Here is a 20,586-nt window from a genome sequence, read left to right on the forward strand (position 1 = left end):
GTGACCTGTTGACTGTGCAAGATGGGTCACCTGGGGGATAGTTTATGAGGGGAATTAGGATGCAGGAACTCTCAAAATTGATTTTACCTCTGAGAAGAGCATCTGCAAGATAGTATGGCAGTGCCCTAAGCCTACAGATGTTTTATTGTGCATTCTATACCAATTACTTGTCTTGTTTGAAGAACAAGTGTTTGTCAGGTAGAATGTTAATAACAGTCAATACAGATCAGACTGTGTAGCTTATCCTAACTGAGGAATGATGGTGCTAAAAGTGTTTTCAAGAAACCTCAGTGTTAATCTGAGTGAGTGTGTCTCGAACTGAAGACGTCAGTAAGCAAACTCCTGCCAAGAAATCCTGCATATCAGAAGGGTCTTTCCTCATTTCCTCCTGTATAATTGCTCTGTTCGACCTGCTGTGCTGTGCCCTGCCCTGGAGGAGAACACGAGGTGACCTTGCCATCCCTTGGGTGGAGTTGCAGGAGAGTGAACGACAGCAGGATCCAGCTGCTGGCCAGAATCTGCTGACTTGCAAAAGGAACGTGCTCCACTGGTGTCTGCTACAGTGCATAGCAATCTGGGAGAGGGTAATTGGATAGTTTTTCTCTACATCAAATACCAAATGCTGCACCAGACAGTAGCAAAATGGTTTGTGCATGTAGGTTAAGTTTAAATAGAAGATAATCTGCATCTCTGTCACTGGGTGGATGCATGCAGCAGGCTGTTTTGCTGCAGGTCATCTACAGAGATCCCATTCGTGGAGGGTGAGCTGCAAAATAATATTTGTAGCTGTGTGAGTGTCTGGTCCTGTACTTCCTTGTTCAGGAGCTTTTGTTGTGCTCCAAGTCATGGCATTGAGCTTGTGCTTCCAGATCAGATTGCTGATACATTTCCTAGTTTTGTCACTGTATTGATGTTTTCTCACTAACTGATCCCTCCTGCTCTTTGCTGTCTTGATACCTCAGTAGCTGGTATTTTCTACATGACCTGAATCCTGGTGGCAGGACATATCTGTTGGTGGTGTTTGTAGGCACTGAAGAAAGCTGATGGTCTGAGTCCTTTGCAAGCTAGAAAGCTTAGCAAGTTTCATATCTGAGCTCAATTTCCCTGGCTTTTGGAGGAAAGGCAGCATTTGTCTTCACAAGAAGGTTCTTCGATATCTTCTTCATATAGGTTTGTGCTGTTTCCTTGTTAAGATAGGAGTGATGTAGCCTTCACCTTTTCAAGAAAAGGGCAGATGTGGCACTGATGGACATGTTCAGTGGGCACGGTGGTTGTGTGTTGTTGGTTGCACTCGATGATCCTAGATGTCTTTTCCAACCTTAATGATTCTATGGTTCTCTGACCTTCTAATAAAGGCAATGGGCAGTCCCACTTGCTGTTGGTCCAGTAGGTGTGAACTTCTGCTGTCGTGTGTGGGCCGCCATGGAAGTGTGGTTTTACCACCGAATGTTGCGTCCTACTCTCATGTTTGCTGAGATTTGTTATGTTTTTGAAATTTGGAAGTTTTTGGAATTACCAAAACACTCTTCAAACTGAGACTTTTTGGAGAGCTTCCTGGAAAAGATCGTTCTGTTTAATTCCAGGTCAGGACCTGATGTGCAGACTGCTAAGTGAATTTCTGGGGTCTTTGTATACATCAAGGAAGGCCAGATCGAGTTAAGTGCTAAGCAAATTTAAGCTTCTGTTAATGTATTTAGCTCTGTCTGCAGACTTGTGCTGTCTTGGGAGGGCTTTTGTCTCTCACAGAGTCCTGTCCATGAAACGAGGCATAGACAGCAGCTCCTATCTCTTCCCATCTTGACAGTTCAGCTGAACATCCATCCAGAAGGGGCTGCCCTTTGCAGAGCACTGAGTGATGCTGAGGTGCTGAGTTTTGGCTTTCAGGTGAGGGTTCTCTTTGGTAATTGACAAATGTCATTATTCCCCCCTCCAAAAAATCAGTGTTTTCCAAAAACATGAGAAAGTGAAGAGTAAATGGAAGGCTGATGTCCTTTGCAGACCAAAGTGAAGACTATTCATGGTATAGTCATGCAGTTCAGTATTTCTTTTCACTACGTTCTATGGCACTTCAGTATTTTTCCACAACGTGTTCAAAGCCTGTGTTTTGACAGGGCTGCCAGTGAAGGTGTGACAGTGCTTCTGTGAGGCTTCCCATTCTCTGTTCGACCCCTGTAACCCTTCACAAGCACTCTTCCCTCTGCCTGGGGATATCCACCGTGGTTGCATCACCTTACTGAGAGATGGCTTCGAGCAATGGCTGGAATTTACACGGGTACAACGGCTGACCTGGATTGGGCCATCAACACCACAGCTGTGTAAAGCACAGTGGGATCTTTAGTGACCACAAGTGGTCACGGCTGTGGTTTTACACTGGATCCATGCAGAAGTGTGCGTGGCAGCGTGCAGCCCCAGAGCCACCGCTCCAGCCTTGCTCAGGAGTGACTCAAAACAATACGTTCCCCTTCTGCAACACCCAGGATTTTTCCCCGACTTTTCCCAGGCTTGAGGCTGGTGGGTGAGAGGCCGAAATCAGAACTTGTGCTGTTTTACAAAGCTCTGCCTTCCTTCTGCAGGCTGCTCTCTGTGCTTCGTACAGCTGGTGCTTTTTTTTTTTCTTCACTGTTGATGGAAGGAGCTTCATGGAACTACCGTAAGCTGCCTCTTAGTAATGACCTATTAGCAAAGCCAACAATAACAGCACTGTCTAGACCATCTGAACGCAGCTAAATTATTCCTTTGTCCCTTCTTCATTTGCTTTCTCTCCTGACGGCTGAATTGTTTTGGGTGGTCCCTGTTGACCTTCAGGCTCACTCTTTCTCCCTTGCTTATTTTTGTTGTTATTCACCAGTAAAGCTGCAGTACTAAGACCGAAACTCCAGGTTCCTCTCTGCTGCACGCACAGCAGAACTGAGGCACTGTAGCAGCTCCAGGAACTTGTCTCTGCAGGAGATGTGTCATGTTGTGGCTTTCTGATTTTACTTCGTAGCAGATTTTGCAAGTGCTGAGTGCTCTTGATTTGCATCGGTAGCGCCTGGGACCTGTGAGTCTTAGCATCTTACAGAGCCGATCAGAGAAAGAGGTACTCCAGTTTAATATAAGTGCCTGCCAAAATGGATCAGCACTGTGACCCTGTGGCTCTTATTAAAGTCTAAAGTCAACCTTCCCATGTCCATCATAGCTCTGTAGTCACTGCTTCCTGAGCGTGCTCCTGTCTGATCTCTTCTTACCTCTCCTAAGCTCTCAGTACTTCCCTGCAGGCCAAACCTTTGGGAAATCATTGAGACCTTTTGGCTGTGGTCCTTGATTGGGTGGGTGTGATCGATTGAGCTTCAGCACAGGAAGCTGATTAAAAAGCACAAAATTGGGGTGTAAATGGGGAAGCAGAGAAATAAGAAATGAATTCACTCTCAGAGAGATGGCTGAAAGTCAATGAGGAACCGAGGGTGGAAGAAGAGACATTGAGGTCAAAGATCCAGCATCAAGCACAGTTGATTTTCACGTTTCATTTTTGCTGTCTGTGTAATCAGCTTTTCTTTGTCCTGGTAGAAATATTCCTGTTTACATGTGGTGCTGGATGGAGTGAAGGATTTGTTTTACAAGGGTTTCATCCCATCAACCTCCAGCATCGCTCAGTGAGTTTATACAGAATGGTGCCAGCTGGGCTGGGAGGTTGTTCAGGATGAAGGCTTGTGCTGTGCAAGTTCAGAAGGTGGCTTGAGTCCCCAAGTCCATCTGGGCCCTGCAGAATGCTTCACTGGTGTTGTGCAACTTGCAGTTGTTTTGCTCCAGAGCTGCGGCAAAGCCTGGGAAGATGCCTGCTGTGTAACCTCCAAGCTGCCTTCTCCTGCTAGATCAGGAGAACCTGATCTTTTGTGTCCCTCAGTGTGGGATTCCCTTTGTTTCCTTGGTATTTTTCCTTGGGGAAAGTCGTCCATCCTGCACCCTCTGCTTGTTTGAACCAAGCCAGGCCGTCAGCCTGTGACGCTCCTTTTGCTATAGAGGCTTGGGAGTGGCATTTGGATTTAATTATCCAGTGAGCTTCAGTGCTGGTTTGAATTTTGACTGAACTGGCTGAGCTGGCTGCTCGTTTCCACGGAACAGAGTTCTCCACCCTTCCAGGGAGTCAGCTGGGAGACCCCAAGAGCAGTAACAAAGATGGGCAGGAGGCTCCGTCTGGAAAGCATCAGTCCCTGTGCAAAGCTGACATCAAGAGGACTGGGAAGAGTTGGTTTTGCAACTGATTGTGCAAATGGTGTCCTGCTCCGAGCACGCTGTGGGGTTTTTTCCACTTTGTTTTGAGCACTTGAGCCTTCAGCCATAATCCCTCTGCTTGTGCTGAAGTAGTGTGCTCTGATAGGCAGATGTTTCATGATTTGGTGGTGGAAAACAACCTTTCCTGTTTCAGTCTCATGTGATGGGATAAGCAGTGAAAGCATGGATGTTTTCAGTACGTCTCCAGAGAGATTATTATTTTTTTTAAGCTCAATCCCTTTGCATTTTGCAGAGTGATGGGGCTCACCTCTGCCTAAGGATCCCACTGTTGTGATGGACTAATTGGTGCCACGGGCTCATCCTGGACATCCTCTCTAAAATGCAATTCATGCTGTCACTCTCTTCTGCTCTTCTGCACTCTTAATCCCCAGTGGTTGGAACTCTTTGGGACATGGTCCGTGGGCCAGCAGTGTTTGGGGCAGCTCTTGGGGGCTGTCAGGTCCTTTGCTGGGTGTTTGGGAGGCGTGGAAGGGGCAGCTGGGACACCGCTTGGATGTTCCTATGTCCTTGTGTGTTAGAGTACTATTATTATTACCAATATTATTATAGATATTATGGTGATCTCCAGCAAACCCTGCTGTGTTTCTCTTCAGGACGGGCACTGGTGATTTGAGTAAGTCCTAAAACATCTCTGCAGGGCACTGATGGATTAAGCAGAGGTGCATCTTCTTGCAGAGGTGAGCAGTGTGGTTGTGCCAGCAGAACCTGGCTTTGCCACTGCCTGCTTTAGCCCCGTTGCCTCTTGCCATTCTGCATTCTGTTTCAGCAAGTTCAGGAAACTTTTGTTGTCATTCTGATTGGAAAAGAGAAAGAGGAGAGGAGCATTGCAGAGATACAGTTTAGGTGGAAAATTCCTACAGAGTGGTGTATGTGGGGGGGTTTGTGGGTTTTTTTTTGGTTTGGTTTGGTTTGCTTTTTTTTTTTTTTTGCTTTTTTTTAACTTGTCCCTCCCTCTTTCCCTTTCCCATTCCACAAAAGAAAAGGGATTTTTTTATTCTTTTTTTTTTGTGTGTGTGTGTTGGTTTTTTTCCTACTACAAAATCTGTGTGGAAAACCAGGCTTGTCCCCAGAGGTCCAACCAACCAAAAAAAAAAAAAAAGTAAATATGGGAAAATTCTTGGTTTTTTTGTGTTTTTCTGTCTCTTTTTTTTTTTTTTTTTTTTTGCTGAACTGGAAATAAGCCTTTTCACCTTTTTCACCTTCTTGGTGTTTTATTGCAGCATTTCAGGTTGTGCTCCCTGCCACCTCCCTTATTCTCAGAGGTCGGGGAAGTATGGAAGGGGGGAGAAACTTATATTTTATATATAAGCATTAAACCTATAATTAATAGAACAGTAAATAATATTAAGTGTATCGTATACCCTGTATTTTTGACGAGAGAAAAAGTTTCTCTGTACTTTAAAGGAAACGCTGGTTTTTAGACATTTTTCCCCTCTTTTTTTCCCCTTATTTCTTAACCCAGGGATGGCTCCAGGGTACACAGCACACATGACAAGTCTTCAACCCTTTTTGTCAGAGCTTCACTCTTTAATAGCTGCCCCTTTTGACCAAGTTCTCCCTGCCTCCTAACAGGCATGCCCTGCCCTAGCTCCTGGTACATCTTACAGAGCCCATGGTGGGTACCTTGCATGCAGTGGTTGATAGCTGATTTCAGAGGCCATGTACAAGTGTTGAATAGGGAGGAGATTGATTTCATATCCAGTGGGTCTGTCAAATCTCTTTGGTTATCATAGAACCATAGAATGGCCTGGGTTGAAAAGGACCACAATGATCATCTTGTTTCAACCCCCTGCTATGTGCAGGGTCACCAACCAGCAGACCAGGCTGCCCAGAGCCACATCCAGCCTGGCCTTGAATGCCTGCAGGGATGGGGCATCCACAGCCTCCTTGGGCAACCTGTTCTGGTGCATAACACTGGAACACTGGTTACTGCACTGGTTACTGCAGAAATCTGAAATATCACGTGTCCTGCCAGCCTTTCTTCTATCCTGGATAGTTGAATTTGTTGCTTCTTCTGGTGAGTTTCTTGTCTTGTCCTGTGGTTTCTCACTGGCTCTGGTTTTGAAAGTCAGTTGTGTGTCTTGAGCATCTTTAATGAAGAGGAGGGAAGGAGGGCATGAAGAGCTGGGTTGTGCTCCATCACTTGCTGCAAGAGCTTTTTGGGTTCTGAAAGATCTGCAGTACAGAACACCATCTTCAACCTAACAAACTGGATCCAGCCCCATGAACGCTACATCTAGCCTATAGGCCCCACCTTAAATGACCTCTAAAGGGCATAGGCAGAAAACTTGGCTCTTCAGAGGATCTTTGTCTCTATTGATGAAGAGACTTTCATACCCACAGTGGGTTGGGAGGGACTGTGGTGTGCAGGCTTACAATGCCTCTCTTAATGGCAAAGTTGGATGTCATGACTTTCGACACATTTGGGTTGAATGATTGCACGTGTGATGCTGTATTTTTTGCTCTGCACTTTTAGGCGTGCCTTCTGTGTTTTAGTTCTCTGTCCTTCTTTTGCAGATGAAGAAGAAGCTCTGAACTCTATTATGAAGGATTTGGCAGCATTGGGCAAATGTGGGGGACTGCTGGACAACAACAGGAATAAAAACTGTGTCTACTCCAGCAAACAGGTAAGGCATTGCTTGAGTCTACCTCAAAATCCCTCAAAATCCAGTAGGCTGAAGATGCAGATAGGAATGGTGCTCACCAGGCTGTGAAAGCAGAGTTTAAATCATAGAATTGTGAAGTATCCAAAGTTGGAAAGGGCATACAAGTATCACGCAGTCCAACTCCTGTTAGATGTTAAATGTTAGAGTAGATGTTAGTTGAGTGTTAAAGATGAAGTCAACAAGTGTTGTGTGGGCTCATAACATAGGAATAAATGTTATCAACATATAAACTTTAAAAGTTCTTTTTGAAGAGCTGTAAAGAAACTGCAATGATCCCCATATCATAGAGGGGCAATGGAGGAGCAGGAGTTAAAAATGATACCCCAAATAATTCCTAAATGTAATAAAAGAGCATGAAACTGTTGTATAGCTCAAATCCCACCATAAGACACTTCTTTCTCTTAGCACTGAATCTAGTTGAACTTGCTACAAGCTCTACAGCTTTAAGACTTGGATTAGTCAAGTGTTTTCTACTGACAGTGTTGATGAAATATAATATTTATCGTGCGCACATTCTACTTCAGATATTTGAAAGATGGATTGCCAACTTTGAGCCGTAGACACCCAGGCTCTTTTGGGAGGAATAATGTCATTCTTATATAAAGTGTTTAAACACTAATTACTATTGTTTATCTTTATGCTCCCAAAACCAAACGTTTTGGCCGTGCCGAACATTCAGAGTTGATCTGGTGAGCAAAAAAGTTGTCCCTTGAGCAATATTACGAGTTACTTGCTGACACTGATATAATAGCTAAAGTGAATTTAATAGCCTATTTGTGTATGGAACGAATACATTACCACACTAAATGTGTGAAGAAAAGATTCAGTTGTCAAAATACCAAGGGGAGAAAACAAAAAATAAGGGAGGGGGGAGAAATAAGGGAGGGGGGAGTACCAGGAAGCTTCTGAATAAGCATGCAAGTAAATCTACTTGGAATATTACTTCTAGTGCTGTGACTTAGAGTAAGCTTGCGTTCAATGTCATAATTGCTGATCATCTAGCAAGAAAGAAACCAAATTGTCATTTAAAACTGTCATGTATATTTTAATGGCATTTGTGCTACTAACAAAGCTTGGGATGAGAGGCAAAAAGTCCTCTTCCCAAATCATAGAATCCCTCTAGGCTTCCTAGACACGTGCAGACGAAAGCACATGAGCACGTAGTGTGTCTGTTTCAGAGTGTGCCCTGGTGGTAGCAGCTGTCCAAGTTGAATCACTGGAGTTGTGTTCAGCTCATGCTGAAAGAAATCCAAGATGTTTGCAGAACTGACCGGAGAAAGTCGGAGCTGGCTCTGTGCAGCTGCAGGCGAAGCAGACACAATCCAGCACAGCCCTGACTGGCTCCAAGGGTAGCATGTTCTGCAAGTTGGTGGGTGGGGACCATCCCGAGCCATTTCAGGATGCTTTCGGAGCAGCAAAACTTCTTAAACTTCTCTTAAATGGCATTTTTGTTTCCTCACAGCAGGAGAAAATTCCTGCTGTCATTCTTGAAAACTAGCTCTAGACGCTGCAGTGATGCAGCTAGCTAGCTATTGAGTCAAAATAAGAAAAAGAATAGTTTTCATTGGCTGAATCATTAACCACAGGAGTTTTATAGAATTGAACTTTTTATTCACAGCCCAGCCTCTCCATACCTTCACTTACAAATTGCCAATAGGGTCATGTCGTGCTTCGCGATCACTTTTAGAATTGTTAGCTGCCTCTTGCGTTTTGTTTTACTATCTTAGGAATCAAACTGCTCTTCCAAATTACAACACTGATGCTTAGGGAAGCCTTCCCTCCTTTCTGGTTTTTCTTCTTATCCATGAGCGGACCGGCTGTACCAACACATTCAGAGTTACTCAGAGCTCTGTGATGGAGGAGGCACAAGTAGTCAGCATCCCATTCCGTTTGTGCATCCGGGGTTGAGGACTCAGACCAACAGGCCCCACGGGATGAAGGGCGTTGGAGTATGTTGAGTTGTTGCTTCATTTAATCTGACTAGCTGGAAGAATTCTCGCTCGTGGGATGATGGGAGTCTAGTCTGCGAGGTGGGGAGTGGCCATAGTAGGTGGAATTAGTGGGGATTTGGTTCATATTTGAATCTCAGAAATGTTAATCAACTTGTTTGGGTCTCTTTTATGCCTTTTTTTTTTTCTTTCCAAGCACAGAAATTGTGGCGGGGACAGGGGAAAAATTGCTTTAGAAATGCTGTTGTCATGCCTGTGATTTGTTGTTCATTTGGTACGTTGTGTTCCCATTATTTTTTCTGTGATGAGGTTGGCTGGTTGGGCTGAAGGATGCGCTGCACTTTGTCCTTTCTTGGAGAGGGAGTGTGAGGCACGGGGCACTTGGATGCTCAGTTCTCCTCTTGGAAGTGTAGGTGTCTCCCATAGAGGCCCTGCAGCAGTCTGCTCACATTGTAATACTTGGGTTTGAACGTTCAGTTCTTAGATTAAAAAAAAAAAAACAACAGTATTTTGCTGTGGAAAAAATGCTCAAGCGAAGCATGGGAATCCTTCAGTCAGCGTTCCAAATTTCTGCTGAAAAACATTTTAGACAAGAATGTGTTGCCTAACTATCCTGTCCCTTTGTGACTTGCTGCAGTCTTTTGGTCCACACAGAAACGCAACCAAAATGCTGCCTCATCCACGGCTCCCGGAGGGCTTCTGAAGATGAAATCTGAAATCTGGAGCCTGCCGGACAGTGCTGCTGGTAGGACTGGGCCACACAAGAGCCTGGTCTATGGTGCCGTGGGCTATGCAGTATTTCTTTCCAAAGATATCGGTGGTTTTGCTTCAGATTGTTTTATAGAACAAACTTTTCCTTAGGCAAATTGCATGAAAATCTTTCTTTTTTTTTAGTTTGCTCTCCTTACAAACGAGTTTCAGACTAAGGCTGAAATTCTGAATGTCTAATGCTACGTAGCAGAAAACAGGAGAAATGAGAGCTGTAAAACCTGATACTTGATGTGAATGAGTTTCGCCCATGAAGTTGGCAGCAGATGAGATGGCTGAGCTTGAGCCTCCCAAGACCTGGTCAGGTCTGTGGGTCACCATGTTACGCTGCCTTTTTGGCTTGTGGCAGAGAGATGGACGCCTTTTTCTTTCTGCATATGAGCTGCAGTCTTTAAAAGGGAGTTGCTTGCTGGGAACACGGAACACCTTGACATTATTCTTTGTTCATCCTCTGCTTTGTTATTTCTCCATTATTCTTTTTGTCACTTCTTTATTCCCATTGTATGGCTGGAAAGAGTCCTTCCAGGCAGACTCCTCTGTTCTCCAATCACCAGAGAAGGGGAAAGGAGGAAACAGCAAAACAAAGATACGTGTTATGATCACTAATGAAATAGATGAGTGGGGTAAGAAGGGAAACCACAAAGAATTAGAGATCCCAAACAAAAGCACGGAGGAGAAAGAAGCAATTATATTAACTTACTTTGCATCTGTCTGTTTATATGCACATCCATTTAACTCTATAAATAGCACTTGGCTGCTAGCAGAATGAAGATGGTTGTCAGTGCTGTGTTCAGTCTAATGACATGGGCCTCTGTCACAGCTGATGACAGCTAATAATTCCCCTGCCATGTTAATTTTGATTGCAAGTTCTCTTATGGCAGTAAAGTCCAATATTTGTGAAGAATGTTTTCCCATGTGCAGCAAATGTCAGACTGACCTAAAAGTTGTTCTTTTAGTAAATTACTCCGTACTCTCTTTTCTTTGCAAGCTGGGAGCAGGGCACGACTTGCTCATTATGAGAATAAAACACAGCTCATGTTCTAGGGCTCTCTGTAGGTCTTCATGCAGCCTAAGAAAGTAATTTGGCTTTAACACCTCTGCTTTACCACTGGGAAATGTGAGGTCTATAAATACTGCCTTGAAGAAAGGAGTTGCTATGAGGAGAGCTGCAGGATTTTCCTCACTTCGGGAGCAGAAGCAAGAGACCAAGAGGGGAGCAGCATCTGAGAGAAAGGCTGGAGCTGGCAACAGCTGCGGAGTCCCAAGGATCAGGGGTTGGGGGGGAGGTTTCACCTTGTCTGTTTTGGCACTGACTTGCATGCCACAGGGTAACACCCAGTAGAAATCCAATGGGGAAAAGCCATGCGTGCCAGGTGGGTGGTTTGAGATGAACATCCTGAAGTCCATGATCTGTGGCATTGAGGGACACGGATGGTGGGCATGGCGGTGATGGGTTGATGGTTGGACTAGATGATCTTAGAGATCTTTTCCAACCTTTTCTATGATTCTGTGATTTTTTTTGCTGCTGTGTAAAACAGAAATGTCTGTAACTGAGAGCTGTGAGCCCTCTAGACATCATCTATCTTTCCTCTGGCCACTGAGCTGCTCACTTACTGCACTTTCTTCTTTGGATGAAAAGACCTTGTAAGGATCCAGGGGGACGGGGGTATCTCGTCACTCCCACCCACCAGGAGGACAATCCCAGACAAAACTCCTTCTGTTGGATTATTCTGAATAACCCAAAGCGCGTGGGGGTTCTGTGTGGATAATTCCTAATGACGTGAATTAGTCATCTCCTATTGTGGTTTAGGGACACGGTCCAGATGTCTGGCTTGTAACGAACGTCCCGTTGCTAAAAGAGAGGTTAAGCACAGGACTAATCCAAACAACATGCGTGTCGGGGAGGTGGAGAAGGCCCCTTGGCCTGGCCCTGTGGTGCTGATTTCTCTCGACTAAAGCCAGAAGTTGAGGAGAAAACCCACCACTTTGTGGCTTTATTGAAGAGTAACTGGGGTTCTGATGCTTGAACGCCACAGTGCTCTGTGGGGTTTTCTCATTGTTTCCTAAGCCAACAAGTAGAAAATAAAATAGGTGGAAAATAACCACTCTTTTTACCCTCCAGAATGCAGGAAAGGGTCTTTTTCTATTGTCCCTATTTTACCCAGAAGGGAGCCTGAGGCAAAGTAGGTGCCCCAAAGTGTCCTGGGTAAGAGCAAAACTAGAATGACCCTCTTGTTTCATTGTTGGGTCAGACCAGAACAGCATTTCTAATGGCAGCCATGTGGCCCTGCATGATGGATGCCCTCATCCACCAGCATGGCATTGGACACCATCCCAGCTCAGACTCATGTTCCCTATGTGGTCTCCTGTCTGGCTGGGAAGGGGCTGAGGGTGCTCAGCACAGCCTGCTCCTCCAAAACCATTTCCATTTTAGGCTTCAGTGCATGTTTTGCCGCGCTGTGTGTGCTTTTATTACAAACAGCAGTCAGCTCTTCGGGGATCTCTGCAGCAGATCATGATTCACTTCGTTTGGAAGCACTTTTTCCATTTTTCCAACATCTCACTTCATCCCATCCAGCTCACTCCGGTTTTCCGGAGGGTTCTGCGGCCGTTCTCATCTCATGTCTCCCACTGAACCCCTTCATGAGGGCCGTGCACAGGAGGCCTTCCTCTGCTGCCATGATGCCCCCCATCGCCTCAGGCCCAGCGTGCAGCTGCAGCCCCCTCAGTGCTTCTCAGGGGCTGTGAGCTTTTTCTCTTTGTGAAATTGAAAGTTTAAAGGAAAGAGCTAAAAATACTTTCTGGAAAGCCTGGAAAGATGGGTGATGTGTTTGCTACTGCTGCAGTGGCTTTGCTTTTCCTCTCCTAGGCAGATGACAAGAAAGAGTGAAAGACCAGCAGCCATTTGTTAGCTGGGCTGGAGGAAATGCCAGCACAAGGATGTCGGGGAAGAAGTTATTCCAGAAATGAAGGGAATGGCTGTGGTATTTCCTCTCAGGATCGTCCCTGGTGTTGTTTGTCACAGCAGGGCCTCGAGGTGCCTTCTGACTGCTCCCCTGTGCCAAGTGTCACACAGAAACATGGCGCCCACTGAAGGCAGCTCAGGAGACCAAAGCTTGAAATGTTGGGTCTGGCATTGCTCTGCTTCACCATGGTGTCCACTGGTGCTCCGTTATCTCTCTTTCCAAGTTCTCCCTGTAGCCATAGCTGGCACCTTCTGTCATGGCTTGGTGTTGAGGGCCAGTACCCTCCAGCACAACCTTACCCTGTACCCCTGTCAATAACACACGCTCTTCTCAGACATCTCTGCCTGCACTGCTCCAACTGATGGCCTCTTGATCTCAGGTAGATGGAGGCCATCATTAACCACATTTGACACTGGGTGACAGAGAGGCCTAGGCTGGGCCAGCAGCATGGCTTGAGTTGTGCAAGTTGTTGTTGTCCCAATTCCTTATGAAACTGCAAAAATACTTGCATGTTGTGTTGAGATCCTTATGGAAAGATGCTACTTCTGCCTTCCTCTTCATCACCCATTTGTTGTGCATGCGGTTTTGCCCCAGCACTTGGCATTGCTCCATGCTCCCTGCGTGATCTAAAATGAGTTGCTCCGAACCAGATTTCCATGGGTGTGAAAAATCACAGCCTGCTTCAGAGTTGAGGAAGTGCTTTGCATCCTCCTGGGACTCTTTGGGCACTGCCCTCTTTTTTTTATTATTATTTTTTAAGGGAAAAAAGTATTTGGTGGTGGTGGTGGTGATAAATTCAGTTTTAGCGATGAGTCAGTAACATGAGCAAGCCATGGAAAGACTGCAAAATAAAACTGTAACCAACTTCTCAGAATACATATATATATATATTAATTTATATTCTGTGTAATGTCTTTTTCTCTCTCCTGTCCACATTTACACGCCTCAGATCTTGGCTTCTTGGAGGGAGGTGAGAAGTTAATGGTTTTTATATTAGCCCAAAGAATTGTAAAATCCCATTAACAAATGCAGTGGTTTTCATTCCCTTGGTGCAGCCTGTGTGTTTGCTGCAGGGCTCAGACCCAGAGCAGAGCAACGTGGGGCAGCTGGCTTACTTTGTTGGCTTTGAGCCACAGCACATCAGCCCTGTTGTTGATGTAGAAGAATAGGATACAGCAGGGTCATGGATCTTTATTTTCCCCCTTTTTCTTCTCTCTCTGGAGCTTTATACAAGTGTTACGATATTTTCCAGCCGTAAGCTGTTTTTAAGAAACTTATTTGTCTGCAAAATTTGTTTTGCTCAGCATAAACACACGGTGTGCGATACCTCGATGCTCTGTGCAGCTTTCAGGTCTGTGCTGAAAGTGAAACCTGTGTTTGGAAGGGTTTCCTGCAGTGAGGCTGGAGCTGCGTGAGCTTTTCCCCTTGCACATCCTGCTCTTTTGTAAGGAGAAACCTCGAAAGTTCCTCGCCCTGATTTCTCTCTTCGTTTAGAGAAGGACTCTGCAGAATTGCATGCTGTGAATCCATACTGGCTGATTGCTTTCCAGCATCCAGGAGAGGTGAATTAGCCAAGTCCTTCAGATAAAATATATGAATATTTTATTATTAAATAAAAAATGGCATAGAAGAGCCTATCTCTTTTTTTTTCCCCCTCTTCCTAAGAGATAATCAAAATTGGCAATCCCACCCATGTTTGGCTGTCTCTACAGCCAAAGATCTGAGTCTATAATGACTTGGATCTTCAGCAGTGGTCTGTTATGATCTTTTCTTCTTTTGAATTTTGGATTCTTTTAGACCTGCTTTGGTATTTTTTATGGTTTGGGCCTGGTTGTAGAAGCAAACCTGGATTTTGTCCAAATATTGTGGGTCTGGGGAACTGGCTGCAGATGCTGAAGTGCTGTAAGTGCTTATAGCACTGCTGAAATGTCCCATTTCGTGACATGGGTTCTTCCAGCTTTGCCAGGGAACACAGCGAAGGCCACAAGCAATGCTCAAAAGGATGTGTTTCAAGTGATGCAATGGGCTACCCTGCATCTGCCAGGGTTTTTAAGCTTTACTGACTGAGTTGCCTCTAGGCTCAACTTCCTGAACTTCAGTGGCTGTTTAAAAATAAACCTAAGAACACCCAGCCAGCTCATTTTCCTCATAAGAGACAAAGCTGTTTCACTGCAGCTCTGCTTTCCCTCTGAGAGGATGGAAAGTGTGCCTTCATGCACTGGAAATCCAGGGCTAGAGATAAGGCCCTTGCTCAGGAAGGGCTGTCACCCACCCAGACAGGGATTATCCGTGGCACTAAGGGACCCAGTCCTCCTTGGGGTCACACCTCTGAAGGAGATGGCGAGTGCTTTTTTTCTCCATAGGAGGAAAGCCACTGTTTGAGGAGGCTCGTGTGGGTTAGTGGGGCAGAGACCTGGTTAACTGAGGTGACTAAATGTGGTCTAGAATGTAAAGGGGCTTTTTATCTGCTTTGGATGCCATTGGAAAGTCATGGCGTGAACCAAAGGATCCTAGGGTATGCTTGGCCCAGGCTCAGTCTGAGAAGCTGAAGGAAAGAAAAAGCTCCTTGTGGTCTTAGAATAGCTGCTAAATATACACAGAGAAGATGGGAGAAGTGGCTTTTGCTAGTGACTGCATGGTTGCGTTCCCAGTCTGCCCACAAATCTTTGGAATTTCTTTGGATGAATCTAATGGTTTCTCTAGGGGTGAGCAGTAGGTCAGTTCAGGGTGCAGGCTTACTTTGTGGGAAGCAGCAATGCCTGATACACTTTGCATTTTGTATGCCCTAACAAAATAAGAATAGCAGCCATCACCCCCAACGCTGCTGGGTTTTAAAACCCAAAGCTGTTTCTCCACTGCTATCAAAAGATGCTTGCTTTTACTTTGTTCTCATTTCTTTGTCCCAAGTGTTGATGTGTTCTGTAAGATACCACCTGAGCTTTGCCTTTTGGATTTTCAACAGAAAGCACTGGGCTAAACAAAGCCTTGCGGGAGCACCAGTGAGGGACAGACTGTCATATCAGACACTTATCTTGTTTATCCCTTTGATATTAGTCCCTCATTCTCAAATAAGCTCACAGCATTTGAAATTTCCCCATTGTATTAATGTAGTTTATTAATGTTACACAGATGAGAAAGTGTCCTTTCCTTTTTAAAAGACCTTCTTTTTGGGCAGGTAAATCTATTAGCAAAGTAATAGTTTCCCCTTGGTCCTAAACTTGGTCCTATATATACAAGACATCTAGCAGAGTTAGAAGAACTTCTCTGAGAATTACTGTGAGCTTTAGATCTGTCTGGGACCTGACTCTTTCCTGTTTTTTCTTTCAGCAGCGAAATGTCAGGATCAAGTTTGAATATGAAGGAGAGAAAAGGTATGTACCCAGCCCTGTCCCCATCTGTGTGCAGGGACAAATTGCCCTTTTTACCCAGCATCATCCTACTGACTTCTGCCAGCTGCAGATGAGCTCACAGCAGGATTAAGTCCTGAAATCAATTACAAGTTTATATGCAAAAGCCTTGCCTCGTCACCCTGCTCACCATAAGGACCTCTGGGGTTGGCATGCACTGAAAGTGGTTCCAAGCTGGAAGTTATTAAATGCCCCTTACCAAGTTCATAGGATGCATGGTTGGATCTTTTTCTCTTTTCAGTTCTTGAGCCGTATTGAACCAGAGCTGAGCTGCAAGCCTACAGAAATGTTTCCTTTTATTAGCAGCCTATGACACTTACTTAAGATAACCAGATTTTGGGCATGGGTCCCATAAAAATAGAGCTGGGAGTTAAAGCTTGCACACCCTTCCCTGCTTGACATTTTCATGGAATCACCTCTGCTTGATGCTTAGTGACCGTGGCAGGGCAGGACACAGAGCTGGGAACTCATGGGCTCATGGTCAAAGTTGCATTTGAAATAAAAAAAAATAAATAATGTTAGTGTAGGGCTAAACTATACCTGCTGATATGTACCTGTGATGGTACATGAGAGGCAGATCCACAGGATGCCAAACTGCATCACTGTGTTTTCCATCCCCGTTCCCTCTTCAGAATCACTTGCTGAAAGTGGAGGTGATAAATCACCCACTAGTGCATGACCCAGGGGATTCTTCAGTGAAAAGCTGCTGGACTTCCTTCTTTTCAACATGCAAACACAACAGGAGGAGAAACAGAGGAGTTGCACAAGAATTTTTCATAGAGGTCTCGGACATAACAGATGAACAGCATTGGTATGAATGTAAAAGCAAGGAACAAGTTCTGTGCTTCATGGTAGAAGAGTACTAGTCCTTATTTCTGAATTATCTATCCACTGCTGAATCTCACTGTGGTTTTACTAAACTGAAACTACTGTTCTACTTATTTGCAAATGCAGGATCATCCAGTTTCCAAGACCAGTCAAATTCAAAGAAGTGGTGCAGAAAGTCACGGATGCTTTTGGACAGACGATGGACTTAGTCTGCATGAGCAATGAGGTACTCTTCCCTTTATGGTTACAGGAGCATTTTAGGGTACTTGGCAGAGCTGAACAGTAATTTGTTCTTAAGGCCATCATTTAGTGTTTCACAAGTGTGTGATGAAAAGTAATCTTACTTTGTGGCTTCCAGCTACTAGGCATACAAGAGCTGTTGCCCAGACATAGCTCAGTTGTATTCTCTGACTCCAAACCAGGCTTTTTCTTTCTTAAAATGATTTCAGTCAAGGCTTATTAAATGATGACCTACATACATTGTCCTTTCCCCCAGGAAAAAAAAAAAAAAAAAAAAAAAAAAACCTCAAAACAGGGAGGGAGGAATGAAATAACTGAGATGATGGAGACATTGTCAATTCAGCTGCACAGCTGGAGATGTTTTCTCCATGAACACTCTTTGGGCAGTGAGACCAACTTTCAGAGCACTTCTGGCTGGTGAGAGCACACGTGGGGCAGAGAAGAGAGCAGCTGAGACCAGTTGACTTTCATGAGAGCCACCCAGAGCAATTGTAGACTGTGTGTTTGGGTTGGATGTGAAGCCTCCTCATCCTGGGAGCAGTTTAAGGAGCATGCTGAAGTCTGGAGTATGAGGGACAGCACTACTAAACCAGCATACTTTCATCCAGCACTGATTTTCTTTCACCTAGAAAAGGCAGAACTATCTGCAGTTTGTTTCTGTGGTTCAGTCAACAGTGAAATATACATCACTGCTGGTTTCTCTAGCGTACATACTAGTGGCCAAGAAACCTTCCCTCTGCAATCTGTTTTATAACTTTAAAACTGCTTTAAGTTGAAGGAGGGAAGATTAAGGTTGGATGTCAGGGGGAAGTTCTTTACAGAGAGAGTGGTGAGTTGTTGGAACAGGCTGCCCAGAGAGGCTGTGGATGCCCCATCCCTGGAGGTGTTAAAGGCCAGGTTGGATGGGGCCCTGGGCAGCCTGGTCTAGTATTAAATGGGGAGGTTGGTGGCCCTACATGTGGCAGGGGGGTTGGAGATTCATGATCCTTTAAGTCCCTTCCAACCTGAACCATTCTATGATTCTATGATTCACATGACAGATAGGCACCATTCCTTCTGGATCTGTCTCAACAGCTCACTTCTTGAAGAATTAATTACAAATGCATAAGAACCTTTCATTGAAATACATGGGAGGCTGTGAAGAGAGCTTTTTCTTTCCTTTTCTTTTTCCTTTTTTTTTTCTTTCTTTTTTTTCTTTTTCTTTCTTTTTTTTTTTTTTCTGGGAGATCAGACCCAGTAAAAGTTCCTATTCTGTATTAATAGATACCTCATGATACCAAAGCGTCCTTTGGGCTTTAGCTTTGAATGTAGTCTGGTTTCTAATCTTGGGCATTCTCTGCCAGCCCTCCTGGGAAAAGCCTGCCATTGAATTCTTCAGGAATGACTCACTTCATTCCAGGTTTCTTTCCACTGGAAGAGGAATTTTTTTTTCCAACAATAGCAAATGGAAGCTTAAATAATGCATTTTATTCCATGTCAAAAACTATTCTTGGGTTTGTGCAGAGCACAGAGCAGGACCATATGCTTGGGGTACTCCTTCATAGGGATGAGGAAGACCTTTAGTGTTGTTGTTTTATATACATAAAAATTCCTTTTTTTGAGGACCTACACCTTTGGGAGCAGTAGCAATTTAGGGTTATTGTAGAAACTACCAACAGACAAAAATGACCTTTTGGGGAGATGAGCTGTATGTCCACATGGTGCATCCTGAGGATCTGGCTTGCAGCATGCTCTGGGCCATGATTTTAGTTGCATGACTGCAAGTCTGTGAGGTAGCTTGATCACAGACATATTTCAGTGACATTTCACTCTTTTTTCAGCAACTCTTCATTGCCATTAAATGTTTCTCCTGCCATAGAACCTTGTAGAATGTAATTACGCTGAAGTCAACAGTCCCCTTCAGAAGCCCAGTAAGTGGCAGTCACTGTCCTAGTGAAGCCAAGATTGGTGAGATGAGCATGCCAGCTGGGTGGAGCAGGGGCACACATGAATCACATCCTGGTGGGACCACGGAATCAACGAGTTTGGGCTGGTAGAGATAAGAGCAGGGCTTAGCTGTGGGTGTACTGCATGGGGCATGTCTGCATGTTAGCGCTAGGCTGGGCTTGTCTTTCTGATGGGCAGGACAGCAAAGTCTTGCCCATGGGCAGCATGGTGCAGTGACTTACGGAAAGCTGGTTGTGTTGTAGCTTGAAGGAATGTCTTCTACAGCAAATTCTGTCTGAATTTCATCTGCATGCACCGCTGTCCAGCTGCTCCATGTGTAACTAAGTCCTCTGCCCCACGTCCATCACCAGCTTGGGAAGTGGCCTTGGGCACTGAACCTTGGTGAGCCTCCAGTTTCCCCCTGTCCTCCCTTTGCGTGTCACTTCTGAGGCAGAGGCAATTTCACATCATCATTTCAGGAGGTTAAGGAGAGTTAAAGCCTAGGGAAATGCTAGAAGCTCTGTTATGGGGAAGGAGGATTGTTTTAAAGTGTATTTAACAAACATTTGTCGAGAATTGTTGATGCCAGTTGGTCTGGCACTGGGCAGGAAGATGAACTAATTGACCTCTCAGATTTTTCCCCAACCCCATTTCCTGCTATTCTTTGGCTCTCTGCAGTGTCTTAGCAGTGAGTTCTCGCAATGCAGCTGCAGTTGGTGAAAACTCACCCTTTGAACTCACTTTCTTAGACTGCAGGGGATTGACCACCAAGCCCTGTACTACAACATTAGGTTCCAGTGGAACCGACTGTTTATAATCAAGAAAAAACTCTAAAAGCTGCATTAGGAATTTTGTGCAGGTAAATTTTGCTGTCTGTAGCTGCTCATTCTATAGGCAGAAGGAATCCAGTTAGGTTTGCTCTGGTTCTTGCTTCCATGGTTTTGTATTTAGTTTCATGCCTGGTAGGTGTCTGCTCCTGTTATCCATATGTGCCACAATCTGGAAGCCAAATGGAGCAAAATCTACTTGCCAGATATGGGCAATAGGTAAAGCCAAGCTAAATACTGGCCCCAGTCCCTGTTCTAGGAGGGCACTTGCTGCCTGATACTTTTGGCTTCTCTCAAGCAGGCATGCAAATGTGTTAATGTTGTGATACTGGAGTGAGATGGAGTGACCTGCAGAACATTTTGTTCAGAGCAGCAGCTGAGGGATTGCAGTTCTGAACTCTTGTGAGCAGCTCATTAAAGGGATGGGTGAGAATTGGAACTGTACTTACAGTTCAGAGCTGAATTCTGCTTGTGGGTAAAATGAGGGGAAGAAGGTCTCCAACATTTTCATTTCTGTTTGGGCAAGTAGAGAAAGCTTTTCTGCTTGATGCATCTGTGGGACCCTCGTGAACTTCAAGAGGGTTAAGCAGAATACTGAGAGAATATCCTTCAGGCTCTGCTGCATAAGGAAACAGGCTGTCTCAGGACACCTGTGTGGAATTTGGAGGCCTATTCAATACCATTTCTGCCTATGGTCTGCTGTGACCATAAGTGAATTCGTAAGCATCTTGAAGTTC

The 20,586-nt window shown here is 44.8% G+C and overlaps 1 protein-coding gene across 4 annotated transcripts in view; it reads left to right on the forward strand.

Moving 5' to 3' along the window:
- Positions 1-20,586, forward strand: part of LOC116238245 (mitogen-activated protein kinase kinase kinase 3-like) — a 68,768-nt gene that overhangs the window by 22,377 nt on the left and 25,805 nt on the right. For all 4 annotated transcript variants that reach the window (XM_031607818.2, XM_090143210.1, XM_090143208.1 and 1 more), the window contains 3 exons: positions 6,790-6,899; positions 15,949-15,992; positions 16,983-17,082. In XM_031607818.2, coding sequence (XP_031463678.1) covers positions 6,790-6,899; positions 15,949-15,992; positions 16,983-17,082 — 254 coding nt within the window. The remainder of the gene's footprint in view (positions 1-6,789; positions 6,900-15,948; positions 15,993-16,982; positions 17,083-20,586) is intronic.

Source organism: Phasianus colchicus, chromosome 6 (genome assembly GCF_987193195.1).
Source record: "Phasianus colchicus chromosome 6, bPhaCol1.hap1.1, whole genome shotgun sequence".
NCBI lineage: Eukaryota > Metazoa > Chordata > Aves > Galliformes > Phasianidae > Phasianus > Phasianus colchicus.